The sequence below is a fragment of the Monodon monoceros genome, unplaced genomic scaffold, assembly GCF_005190385.1.
Source record: "Monodon monoceros isolate NGI ecotype Baffin Bay Population unplaced genomic scaffold, NGI_Narwhal_1 Super_Scaffold_2, whole genome shotgun sequence".
NCBI classification, from domain to species: Eukaryota; Metazoa; Chordata; class Mammalia; order Artiodactyla; family Monodontidae; genus Monodon; species Monodon monoceros.
Window position 1 is genome coordinate 103514804 of NW_021703776.1, and position 13839 is coordinate 103528642.

General features: G+C 39.8%; 1 protein-coding gene across 5 annotated transcripts in view; it reads right to left on the minus strand.

The window, feature by feature from the left end:
• LMBR1 (limb development membrane protein 1) overlaps window positions 1-13839 on the minus strand; it is a 175560-nt gene that overhangs the window by 89028 nt on the left and 72693 nt on the right. For 4 of the 5 annotated variants that reach the window (XM_029233650.1, XM_029233647.1, XM_029233646.1 and 1 more), the window contains 4 exons: window positions 7565-7691; window positions 7024-7092; window positions 6153-6217; window positions 3068-3140 (listed from right to left, as the gene is read on the minus strand). In XM_029233650.1, the coding sequence (XP_029089483.1) occupies window positions 3068-3140; window positions 6153-6217; window positions 7024-7092; window positions 7565-7691 (334 nt within the window). Of the gene's footprint in view, window positions 1-3067; window positions 3141-6152; window positions 6218-7023; window positions 7093-7564; window positions 7692-8333; window positions 8372-13839 lie in introns of all 5 variants that reach the window. The other variant, XM_029233648.1, reaches the window with a different exon arrangement.

Genomic DNA, 13839 nt, shown 5'->3' on the forward strand with positions numbered 1-13839 from the left:
CAGGCATGAAAACCCAACTCCAGGGATATAATAACAACCACAACAAGTCACCTTATCGTCCAGAAAAAATGGTGTTAGTCCCACAGTAAAGCACCTCTTGATATTAAGTATCATGTTTTTTCCAGATAACTGTAAAGCTGGGATCAGAGCAAACCATGCAGATGTTCCCAAGATTCAAGATTCATGCGATGCGCGTCACAGCCCACGCAAACCAAGAAAGCACACTCAATGTGCCCTTAGCAAACACCATCACAAATTCTGGGGTGAATCATCGCTGTAATCTGTATTTTTAAAAATCTTTTACTCTATTCTGCAATTCTTTTTAATAGCCCAGAGTAAAAAAGTTAAAACTTCACTTTTTAAAAATAATTTAAAATATAAAATAACTGTTACAACAAAATACACTTGACACAGTACTAAATAAAATCCCTGTGGGGCTTCCCTGGTGGCACAGTGGTTAAGAATCCGCCTGCCAGTGCAGGGGACACGGGTTCGAGCCCTGGTCCGGGAAGATCCCACATGCCGCGGAGCAACTAAGCCCGTGTGCCACAACTACTGAGCCTGTGCTCTAGAGCCCACATGCCACAACTAATGAAGCCCGTGTGCTGCAACTACTGAAGCCCGTGCTCTGCAACAAGAGAAGCCACCGCAACAAAGCACACGCACTGCAAGGAAGAGTAGCCCCCACTCACCGCAAATAGAGAAAGCCTGTGCGCAGCAACAAAGACCTAATGTGGCCAAAAATAAATAAATTAAAATAAAATAAAATCCATGGGATGATTTCCTTTACTAACCTCCCATGATCTGTATTTTCTTAAAAAATAGCAAATCATAAAATACAGTTTTGTTCCATCTTGGTTTTTTTCCTCTGCACATACTGATAAATATACTTTACTGAAGCTCACAATTCTTAGTCTATGTTAGTCAAAATGTCCATTTTGCCATAGAACGCTTTATGTTACAAGCCTATTATTTTCTACCTGAAACAGTCCATAGTGCTAACCAACAGCAAACAGCAAAACTATAGCATTTATCCCAACAAAGAGTCTCACTGGAAAGATTTTAATGACAACCTACCAACAGAGCAGTCAGAAGAAGTGCATGGCTTCCCAAAACGGCAGAAAATAAAATTACACTTAGCATTAGCTATCATACCATCCTTAATTCTCTACAAACTATAACATTATTGTGCTAGCCGGAGAGTTTTGTTTATTTTGGCTTTGCCTCATTATATAATACCTTAAACTTCTGGCAAGTATTTCCTTTCCAGTTTCTTTTCTTTTTTTTAATAAATTTATTTATTTATTTATTTATTATCTATGGCTGTGTTGGGTCTTCGCTGCTGTGCACAGGCTTTCTCTAGTTGCGGTGAGCAGGGGCTACTCTTCTTTGCGGTGCTCAGGCGGCTCATTGCAGTGGCTTCTCTTGTTGCGGAGCACAGGCTCTAGGCGAACGGGCTCAGTAGTTGTGGCTCGCAGGCTCTAGAGCACAGGCTCAGTAGTTGTGGCCCACGGGCTTAGTTGCTCCGCGGCATGTGGGATCTTCCCGGACCAGGGCTCGAACCCGTGTCCCCTGCACTGGCAGGCGGATTCTTAGCCACTGTGCCAGCAGGAAAGTCCTCCTTTTCAATTTCTTTAGATATAACGAACCACTTTTGATGTGAGGAGCCAAGGATCTAGAAAGATTCTGGAGGGACTTTTTTTTCCCCATTGCTGAAGGACAAAGTGAGAAAAGCCTGTATGTGGAAGTCTGTTTTGATTAGACTTAATTCAAATTCTTTAATTCACAGAGCAGTGTGTTTTACCCTCCCTAGATCTTAGCCTCCTGAGCTGTAAGGCAGAACCAGTATACATCTAGGCTGACACATAAGCCCCACCTACTGCAGGAGGCAGCTGGACATGTATTCTTTATGATTCAGGCATGTTTTATTACACAGCGGCATGATTACCTAACTAAGACAAATTCATTATAATATTAACTACTTTAATGAAATATGATAAAGCTGACAGTATTGATTAAAGTTATAATTCTTAAATAGGCTTATATGCTAAAGTAGCTTTAATAAAGTTAGAAGAACAAAAGATACCTGTAGTTCCAGTCTAAAAGTTATCAGTATCAAAGCATATAATTATTACTGACAAGAATTCTCTAGAATAGATACAATCTGAAATTCTTTGATCTAAGAATAAAGCTCTAAATATTATCAACACTTTTGGGTTGGTGATTTAAATTCACTATCTGTAACTGAAGAAAACAGGTATTTTCCTTCCCATTTCTCAGTATTTCACAGTTAAAGTAACCTTCCATTTTATACCAACTCTTGAATTATGGTTAGCTATAAATAATCTGATCTTGGTGTTTAGGTTTTCAACATTTAAAAAAAAAAAAAACTTTGTAGGAGAAAAGAGTGCAGGGTGAAATTCATTTGAGTAAAATAAAGAAAATTTTACTATGTCATTTCTCTGTTAAACTTTCATCACTCTTTTCTTCATTGGTTCATCATTTGAAGCCAAAAATGATCAGTAATGAAAAATTAAATTTTAAAATCTTTGACATGCTTACATGGTTACCAGCTAACAATGAACAGCATCCCCAAATGACAACAGAGTTCCTAAGTACAACAGAGTCTAATTTGGTCCCTTAGTGTCAGAGAAACCCTGCTTTTTACCATGCATTAGAGATTTCAACAGGAGAGACATGAGGTAGGGATACTACAGTCACTAAGACAACATGCAAATCTGCAGAACCTCAGCAACTACAAGTCATAATGCTTCCAATACGTTAGGATCTGGTAGAAGAGGGATATACCTTAGTGGCCAGTGTCCCAGCACTGAACTGACCCTGCTGGTTACAGCTACTATCAGTTAGGGAGAGATGGGACCCTGACCAAAGTGCCGCTACTCCTCAGTAACCCTCTCTCACCTGGGAAGTTCACGTGTTTCTCTGACATCTTGGCCTCAGGCAACAGCACAAAGTACTGAGAGGCTTGTATTTTTTCCCTCAATTATCTGTCTTTTTTGAATTAAATAATTTTTTATTCTGGTCTAAATATGTAATAAATACATACCATTTAGTCGTCGCTGAAGTGCTTCTTCCTCTAGGGTAATAATATAAATTTGTTCATCCAGGTCTTCAAGAATCTAAATTTAAACATCAAACTATTGAATAATACATTACGTAAGTAGTGCTTACGAGAATATTTAGGCTATTTGGCCTATAATTTAGATAACCATTCAAATTACTAGGAATCTAACTTAAAAATGCTCAAACTATTCTACTTGCAAATTAAGTAGAAATTCTTAGTATATAACTAAGCACATCAAAAGCTGATTATCACAAAATCTACATACATTTTAATTGATTTTTTTCAGTTTAAAGAATTAAAGAACTCTGCAACTCTCTCAATGGCACACAAATGTATGAATTCTAAACATCCAAAAAGCTAAATGCAATAACATCTCTACGCCCAAGCCAATATTTTAGAGCCAGAGGAATAGATCACCCAGTCCAACACTGGTTTCTCATCTACATTAACCTGCATAATGTGTAAAACAAAAAGCCCATAAACTAAATCACTACCATCAATACTTTCCATTTACATCATCATTATATACTAAAAAATTTCCACAAATATTAAACACTGGTATTATGAAAACCATCCTATAGACAGAACCCTAGAAAAACAGTGTGCTAACATACACAACACTCACTACCACAGTATACAACACTAGTAAAAACAACCACCAAAAAACCCCACTAACCAGTAACCAATTATATGGGTTATTATCTGCACTGTGTAAGGGTTGGTGTGCTTCATCCCCTTGATTCTACAGCAACCCTATGAAAAACAGACCGCTCTCGCTGCATCTTGTAATATGCCAAGAAACAAAGGTTTGGCAAAGAAAAGTTATCTGTCTTCAAAGCCTGTGCTCTTAGCCAGTCTGGGCTGATGGGGACCTAAATATGGATCGGACTTAGTCCTTGACCTCACACAGCTTATATTCTAGTGTCCAGGAGAGAAACGAAAAATCAAAAAGAAAAAAAAATTATGGAATTGAAAGTAATGTCATAACTGAAGCTAAAATAAAATGTTAACAGAAGTTCAGAAGAAGAAAGGTTCCCAGCTTCTATTTGGGAAGAAAAAAGTCTTGGCAAATGGTTTTGATGGTAGTAGCATCTTACCCAATAGCTTCATTTACCAAAAGGAGGAAAGACATTTTGCTCAGAGGAAGTGACAAGCAAAACATACAGGTGGAGAGGTACAAAGTACACTTAGCAGTAAAGCTGCTCGATGACTCTGGAGCTTATGGCAGAACAAGGAGTGGTCCAGAGCCCAGGCGCTGAAAAGAGCCTCTGGGTTCAAATCCTGCCTCATCCTCTCAGATCTGTGATCTTGTATAAGCTACCTGATCTCCCTGAACCGCAGATAATTCAACCATAAAATAAGAACACCATCACCTAACTTATGGGTTTGTCATCAGGATTAAATGAAATTATGCATGTAAATAAAGTACTTAGTGCAAGCATATAGCATATACTTAATTACTGAATAAATACCCATTATTATTGGATGTTAGGAACAAGAAAAGAGGCAAACATTAAAAAGTTTGAACATGTTACTAATAATAGACAAGTTTGGGAGAAAATAAGCTTGGGGAGGGGAGATAAGTAGTTTGATTTTGTATCTGTTGAGTTTTCAGCTCCATAGGGCCTTCAATTATAGCACTTAAAATATACTGTAGTTTGTATTCACTCTCTTTTTCTCACTAGGATTAGACATTTAGAAGTGATGTGGAAGTGGCAGAGGTGCTCAGGAAAACAGAGCAGAGCACCTTTAGACCAAGGACAGAACTTTAAACATTTGCCTATTTTAGGGGGAAGAAAGTAGAAAGGAGAGACCAAAACAACAACAACAAAAAAAATCCAGAGAATTAGGAAGAAACTAAATGAATGCAATGTCACAAAACCTCTTTAAGAGGGAAGTAAATTTCAAGATTTGATAGGACATGTATTTGAGTGTGTGTACATTTATGTAGCAGGTTAAAAAATCCATTTTTATTTTTTAAAAATACAAAGATTATTTATTAGAAACTTTCAAAATTAAGCAAGCATTTACTAAAAGAATGTCTACCATGATATTCTCTCAGTTTTTTCCCTTGATGAATTACACTGATAGGGAAGAAAAACATATAACCATAATAATTTCATAAATACTACTAGTGAAATATAAAGGGGAATATGAGAAATGCAGAGGAAGGAGCTTGATTATTTTAGCTTAAAGAAGAAGTGAGGCAAGGGTCAAAGACAGGTAGTATATGCAGCTGGTCTCAGAGCCAGGACTTCAGGAGACTGTCAGGTGGCTGAAGCAGGTAAGAGGCAGAAGTGAGAGAAAGACCCTCGACATGCCTGGGAAGTGGAAGAATCCAGGCTGCTCTGGGCACAGCAAGTCAGCTGTGAGACTGGCTAGAATCAGTCACCAGGGAAGCAATGGGGGCAGGGGCAGCTACAGGCAAATTCAGCGGGGGACAGTTGTGAAAGGCTTTGTATCATGTGAATAGTTTAGACTTGAGCTTGTAGGCAATGAGGATCCATGAAAATAATGTGACAACTCCCTAGCTACAGGTAAGAATTATGGTCATTTTATTAAATATTTGACAAAATAGCTAGAGGCCCAAGTAACTTAGGGACAAATCATCAAAACTACTACCAACTGAAAATTATTTTTAAATGAATATACAGCATTTCTGAGATTAGAAGGAAAGGTATAATTCAATTAATCAAGATATAATATGCAGACAAACTTTCAGAAAATAACTGCTTTGTAAGTCAAAGAATATATAAACTTTGAAACACAAAAGAGTTACCATTTGATATAAGATAACGGGCTCCTAAAATACCTGTAAATATCTACACATTTTGTCTTCAAATTTGCTAGAAGAATTTCTAGCTGAGTGCCTATAGTTAGTATTTTAAGAGCAAAAGCAAATTTGGTTTCCAAAGATGAAAAAGATTAAAATAAAAACAATGACAATTTGGGTTATAAACACATAAAAATATTCTTCTGTTTATGAATGCTAGTTTAGAACCTAAAAGATGTTCAAATGTAAAAATGTCTATTTAACAAACAAAATGGTTTACAACATCATACTCACTGTTGGCTTCACCAACAGCTGCCCCATGACTGTGAACATGCGGGAGAGGCCAACTGGAGTGCACACTGCAGAACAGAGAAAGCTCACTTCAGAGTTAGGAGAGAAACTGCTAGCCCAAAATAAAGCAAACTCAAAGACTGCTGTTGTAAGAAAACGCTTGTTTCCAATCTAGGTTCTCTCAGTGTTTTGTCACAGGGCTCCTCAATGTCACCGTTAGAGAAGCTCTAGGGGTTCGTGCACAGACGACGGGCATTCCTATATTTAAGGAAAGATTCACGGAGACTAAAGGAGGGGTAGGATATGCCAGATTCTAGCAGCTGAATAATAATAAGTATTTTCACTTAAAAGAAATTAAAGAAAACCAACCAGAGAACAGACTAAATTTCAAGTACTAACTGAATCAAGTATCAGACAAGAATATCCGAAAGTGACAACTATAACCTTACATCCTTTTACCTACTTTTATCTGCTTATAACATCTCTGAGATATGTTGAGATGCCTTAAGTAAAACAAAACAAACTGTGAAAAAAAGACTGCCAATTCATCATACAGAATTCCACCATAACCATTCAAAAGTAGAAGCTAGCGTTATGATGGGGGGGGAGGCACGTGCATGTCTGACTCTCTCCCCCTCCCTCTCTCTTTCCAACTCTGTGGAAGAGGCTTTCTTTAGAGAAAAACAAAAGTATCTTATTATTTCAAGGTTTCAGTTTATCAAAATTTATCTTGAACACACAAAAAAAGTTAAGGGCCAACTTTTAAAAAAATCTCCAAGCTGTTAAGGAATCTCATCGGGAAACGTGTCTGTAATTTTCTAGAACACAGAACAACTCTACTTTATTATCAATATTATGTCAGAAAAATACTTACAGAGAAGTAACAAACATCCCATCAATGATATACAGGAATATAAATAAGGTAGGTAGAACTCCCAGAGATCTATTAAAAAATGTAAATATATTTTAGTGCATCCAAAATACCATACACTGATATATGGACTGACTATAAATTAATGTATAGTAAACATCATAATTGCCTATTTGAGTCTACTAAACCATATAATTTCTAAATTGTACAATAAAAAGATCTAAAACAGAAGAACAGGAAATAACCCTTTTGCAAAACCTGTTTGGAGGGAGAAAATGAGCCTCCATGGAATTTTAAGAACAGAAACCAATTAACCAAAGGAAGAAAAAAAATCTGAAAAGCTGCTTGCTCACTCTACATACAAGAAACACACAAACGTTCATTTCTTTCCTTAAACATGTCGAAAGACTTTTTAATTTTGTAAATTAACAACAAGGATTAACTATACAAAGAACTATTAAAATGTTTTAAAAAGTGAATGTGTAATTATATTCCAAAGTGTAGTCTCCACTAGAGAAACTGGTTTAAACAAGTCAATCCGTACCATATAAAGATTCCATACTCGCAGCGTCATTGTCAATGAGCGCCGAGGCTACCCACACTATCCCGAGAGTAAGCAAGGCCAGAAGAATAAGCATGACCAGAGTTTCTAAAATTCGGGCTCGGATTCCCTGAAAAATATAATCAAGATATAATTTTAATATTTTATTTCATCACATGAACAATTAGGTTTCTGTCTATATGAAAGCATAAAAATTCTTTGAAAGGGGAGGAAATTTACATTTATTAGCAGGACAAAAAACACTAAATGTTTACTGTTGTAACGTTTAAGCTGACTTTTCAAAATTATGTAAAACACCATTAAGCTCTGAAGAAAGTACCAAAACAATTCTTCATAAAAACATTTTGCAGAGCCATTTTAAACAATTAATTACTTTCCTAACACTTTCCACCAAGAAAGGAGATTAACAAATTTTTATCTGTGATTCTAATCAAGGGAATATAAGGCTAATTAAGGTGTACCGCCAAACAGTTCCGAGAACACCCAACTTGGTGAAAGCATAAAGCACCATCTACTAGAGAACACGGGGGTTCTGTTAGCTCCCCACAGCCTCCAGAGCCCTCTAGTGCCCAGACGAAGAACTCCTCGTGGTAATCCAGCCTTAGAAACCGTTGAAATGGATAGTATTTATATCAATTAAATATCATCCCTTTCTCCACATTAGATAGAATTTTCATTAAGTCCACGAGGCTGGAATATAATAAAGAATCATCAGGCACAATTTTGTTTTAAATATAAAACAAATTCTGACCTCAGGGCCAAACGAGAGGCCGGACTTAAACTCAACACCTACGGGACAAGGCAAAAACAAAAAACAACTTTCTCATATTCTTAGAAAGTCATCAAATGATTGAACCTGTACCTAAATGTAAAGATTCATGTTGATATTTTATACTGTAATGCACTAATTTACAACGTCTAACACACCAAAATTATATCCATGTTTCTCAATAAGTCACGTAATCTTTCCTTCCATATTAAAAATAGTTTAAAGATATGAACTATAAATAAAAATCTAAAACATAGACTTATTTCAATTTTGCCCTAAATATTATTTTCTAATTTCTGAATTACAGAAACAGGTTGCACTTAAATCATAGCACCCCAGTTCCTCAAATTCAATAGGAAAGGAAATGTCCTAAAGCCATGGCCAAAGTGTTCCCAGCCCTAAATGATGACTCAGAGTTGAAGTGGTCTTTTCTTCTTAGTCCAGCCTTACCAGGACTGCCCCTGACAGGTTAAAATGTGTCTTCAAATGGAAGAGTCAGGGCACCTTACACACTCACAGCAAGGGAGGCCGGTAAACCAGAGTGATGACGACCTGTATTTTATTTAACACATTAGATCTCACAGTAGCTATTACTCAAGTGAGATGAAACAGGAACAGTCACAAAATGCACTACTGAAAAATACACGACTACTTACTGAAGAACTCTCTGAACCTACACTTCACACATTCAAACCATTAGGATACCAGAACATGACCACTACCTTTTAGCACTGATTTTTTTTCTCTCTTCCTCTCTTTCTAAGCAAGAACCTTTTAATCACACATTAAATATTATCTTGAAAGTCTATAAATAAAAGATAAAAAGAGTAGGCTCTGGAGTGCATGCGTTACACCCCCTCAGCTTCGTCTTTTTCTGCCTCTGACTGGAGCCCGAATCCTGCATGCCTCTGACCAGCCCATGGGAACATCAGAGCTCTCAAAACATGTAACACGTGTCTTAAGTGTTATGATGTATGAGCTAAACAGTAGTGCTACTTGGAACTGTTTGAGACCTGATGTCCAAAAAATGGGCATTTTAATAATACATGTTATAATTATTATATTAAGCAATTACAATGTAACAATAAGTTTAAGTGTTATAATGATAATAAATTTGGGGAACCAATCACCAATAAGATTTACACACTTCCTCTGATATTTTGGTAAGAAGTATTTCTTAGCAGTTAAATTTGTTTTTCATCAAATCTGTCTGTGTTGGAAGGCAGTGCTCCGTGGGTCTCTCCCACTTCTGTGCATCTCACAAGCAGAGGCAGGGGCAGTCCTCACTCTGGACTGTCTTTTCAAAGACTTCTGTACAGCAAACAGCCTTGGAAGACAGAGATGGTATCTCTGCAGTAGAGGCAGGTCTGCTTGCCGTACAGTGTGAAAGAGAAGGTCCCCCCGCAGAGCACAGGGCAGGCAGGCTTGCTTGCACCCCATTACAAATAATGCGGGTTCCCTAAATGCAGGGCTCCTCAGCCATGACACGAGCCCACTGTGGGGACAGCTCCCACCTGGGCCACATCACCCCCATGGGGCTCGGGGTCCTGGGGAACTGACAGGAACAGGAGGCTCCTGTGCCTGCACGCTAAGTAATGAAGCCTCTGACCCAGGAGTCTGTGTCTACAACCAGGGTCTGCGAGTCTGGCAAACTAACCTGTCAGCTTGCAAGTACCATAATATCTCAGACCTCTGCAGTTCTGGAAAGCTTTGGGCAACAAGAATGGAAAGCTCACACGACTTTCTAGGTAAGAACAAACAAGGGCCCACACAGGTTGGGTTCAGGGCTACAAGAAGACCCCCAGGATCGAGCCATGAATCCTCTCACACAGGCCGTAGGCAGGAAGGAGAAGTAAGGGCCCCCATGACCTGGCAGCTGGCAAGTGTCTGGGGTCTGAGCTGTGAAGGGGAGTGAGACAACCCACCGGCAGCCTGGCTACAGCTCCCTCTCCCTGAGCAGAAGCAGGAAGGGGTCTTACAGTGACAATGTCCAGCAAGCCTTGCAAGGCCAGCTGAAAGGAACTGTCCCGTCTAGGACTACGGTGACGGGGAACTATTTTTCTTGTATACTTGGTGCCTTGTTATATTTTCCGAATTTTTTAGAGTGGATGTATATACTTTAAGAAATAGGAGAACAAACTAATGTTTTAATTTTCAATTTTTTTCTTACAATAATAAAGATCCAAGAGTTTGGCACCGGTAAGAATAACTTTTAAAAAATATCCAAGTTCAGGGCTTCCCTGGTGGCACAGTGGTTGAGAGTCCGCCTGCCGATGCAGGGGACACGGGTTCGTGCCCCGGTCCGGGAAGATCCCACAGGCCGCGGAGCGGCTGGGCCCGTGAGCCATGGCCACTGAGCCTGCACATCCGGAGCCTGTGCTCCGCAACGGGAGAGGCCACAACAGTGAGAGGCTCGTGTACCGCACACACACACACAAAAATCCAAGTTCGGTTTATGAGATAGACAGTATAATAAGCTCGTTAAGAACCCCAACTCTAGCAGCAGACCACTTGGGCTCAAATTCTGTTTCCATCACTGACCAACTGTGTAACTCTGGGCAAATGCCTAAACCACACTGTGCCTCTGTTTCCTCCTTTGTAGAATGAGTTTATTAATGACACCCTTACCTCATGGGTTGTTATCAGAACCAAATGAGTCAATATGTGCAACATGCTGAGCTCAATGTCTGGTACCTAGTAAGGATTAACCGTAATAACTCAAACTGTTGCCTTTGTGTTTGGAATCTCCAAGGCTCGGGAATTCGCGTATCATTTGTCTTTCTCAATTAAATTTATACCACCTTCGAATGCCACCTTGTCACTCTTTCCCATCTTTGCCACCTACCATGTACAGACCAGGAAGAAACAATCCCATCTTTCTTGATACATGAGCACCCAGTTCACAAGAGCTTCTCATCACATCCCCTGCCAACCTAAGTACCATACACGCTCATAATGAACCTGACCTGCATTCTACTATGGCCGCCCACACAGCTAACCAGACCCCATCATCTCTCAGGTCCAATTCTGAGAGGTCACATGGTGAAGCTGCCCCTCAGCCCACAGCCTCCTAGTCTCCTCCAATCTTTCAGAACTCCAACCTAGCTCTAACCTAGCACTAACCTAGCTCTAACCTAGCGCTAACCTAGCTCTAACCTAGCGCTAACCTAGCGCTAACCTAGCTACAACCTAGCTACAACCTAGTGCTAACCTAGCGCTAACCTAGCTCTAACCTAGCACTAACGTAGCGCTAACCTAGCTCCAACCTAGCGCCAACCTAGCTCTAACCTAGCGCTAACCTAGCTCCAACCTAGCGCCAACCTAGCTCTAACCTAGCGCTAACCTAGCTCCAACCTAGCGCCAACCTAGCGCCAACCTAGCTCTAACCTAGCGCTAACCTAGCTCCAACCTAGCTCCAACCTAGCTCCAACCTAGCGCTAACCTAGCTCTAACCTAGCGCTAACCTAGCTCTAACCCAGCTCTAACCTAGCTCCAACCTAGCTCCAACCTAGCTCTAACCTAGCTCTAACCTAGCTCCAACCTAGGTCTATGTACTCATCGTGATTATCTCTCCTCCCTTCATCTTCCCAATCCCTCCAATCAGCCTTGTTTTCACTGGTCTAAACCCCATAGCGAACGAGTATATTTTAATGATAATTCAGTATCAATAATATTCTAGTATTCCTGGCCCCTTTAACTTCCACCAGACCAGTTTAATTCCACCTGGAAGTTCACTCCAAATTCTCAGCATTGTTAAAGAAATTTACAAAATCATGAGAAATTTTTGCTACTACATATTCCAAAGCGGGCCTTCAATGTTACCCGGCAATCCTTATACTGATCTCTGGCTAATAATTCCCTCAAAGGTTTGTAAACGTGTTCCAGTCTCCTTGACCCTAATCTCAGGCCCTACGTTCTTAACTACAGGGGACCTTACCTCTCCCTTAGTAAGACACAGCTGGGTGGTCTGCACGTCCCCTCAGCTCCCTTCCCCTATCCCTTGATTTCTGTCTCCATTCCTATTTCTTTCATGCGGTAAAGGAAAATATCTCAGACCCCTTTTCTCCGATGGCACAGTCTTAGATGTTCATCTTTTCACAAGCTGTATCAATGCTTCTCAAACATCAGCATGGAACAGATTTACCAAGGGGCTTGTCAATTCCTGAGCACCTGTACAAAGTGGCTCCTCAGTCAATTCTGATGAAGATGGTCTACCAGATAGACTCTCTCTTCCTCCCTGGATGATCTTGCCTCCTCACGTGGCCAACGACTCTCAAGTTTGTACCTTTAGTCCAAATATTACCCCTGAGGCCAAGATCCATACATCCCAATGGCCACCTTGCCTTAGATATCTCACAGCTACCTTAAACTGAATTCTAAAATCAAATTCATCATTTTATCCCTTAGACCTGCTCCTCCTTCAGTGTCACATACCTCAATAAATGGCACCATTATCCACTTTGTTGTTTTGCCGGACACTCTGGAAACATCCCTGTCACCTCCTTTCCTGCTGCACCCCACCTCTCCCCAAAACACGTACACACACCCTGGACCCTGGTCCAGTCAAACGCCGAGTCCTTTTGATTCTCCTATGTAATTATGACTCAAGTTCATCCACCTCTCTTCCTACTGCCACAACGTCTATCTGGTGAACACCCCAGCCTCCTAGCTACTAGTCCTACATCCACACTCTTGTCTCTCCCTGACCTGGTGCCTACATCGCATGGAAATGTGATCTTCTCAAAATGCAAATCTGATCATGCCACTCTCAGTCATAACTTACTAACAGAGGTACAGGCCTGCACCTGGGAAACAGATGCATTAATGCAACAACAAACAATGAAGATCAAATCTCATGTGGTACATACATACAATGGAATATTACTCAGCCATAAAAAGGAACAAAACTTGGTCATTTGTAGAGACGTGGATGGACCTAGAGACTGTCGTACACAGTGAAGTAAGTCCGAAAGAGAAAAACAAATATAGTATATTAATGCATATATGTGGTATCCAGAAAAATGGTAGATGATCTTATTTGCAAGAGACACAGACATAGAGAACAAACATATGGATACCAAGGGGGCAAGGGGAGGGTGGGATGAATTGGGAGATTGGGAATGACATATATACACTATTGATACTATGTACAAAATAGATAACTAATAAGAACCTACTGTATAGCACAGGGAACTCTACTCAGTGCTCTGTGGTGACCTAAACGGGAAGGAAATCCAAAAAAGAGGGGATATATGTATACGTATAGCTGATTCACTTTGCTGTACAGCAGAAACTAACACAACATTGTAAAGCAACTGTACTCCAATAAAAATTAATTAAAAATTTTAAAAAAAATCGAACCTCATTAGCACCATTCTCTAACTGGGACTGCACCTCTAACTGGGGTGCTGCGTAAGTATAGATCCTTAAAGTTGGGCCTTACTCTTTTTTCTGCTGTTTAGATAGTGTGCAAACTAATTATAGATGA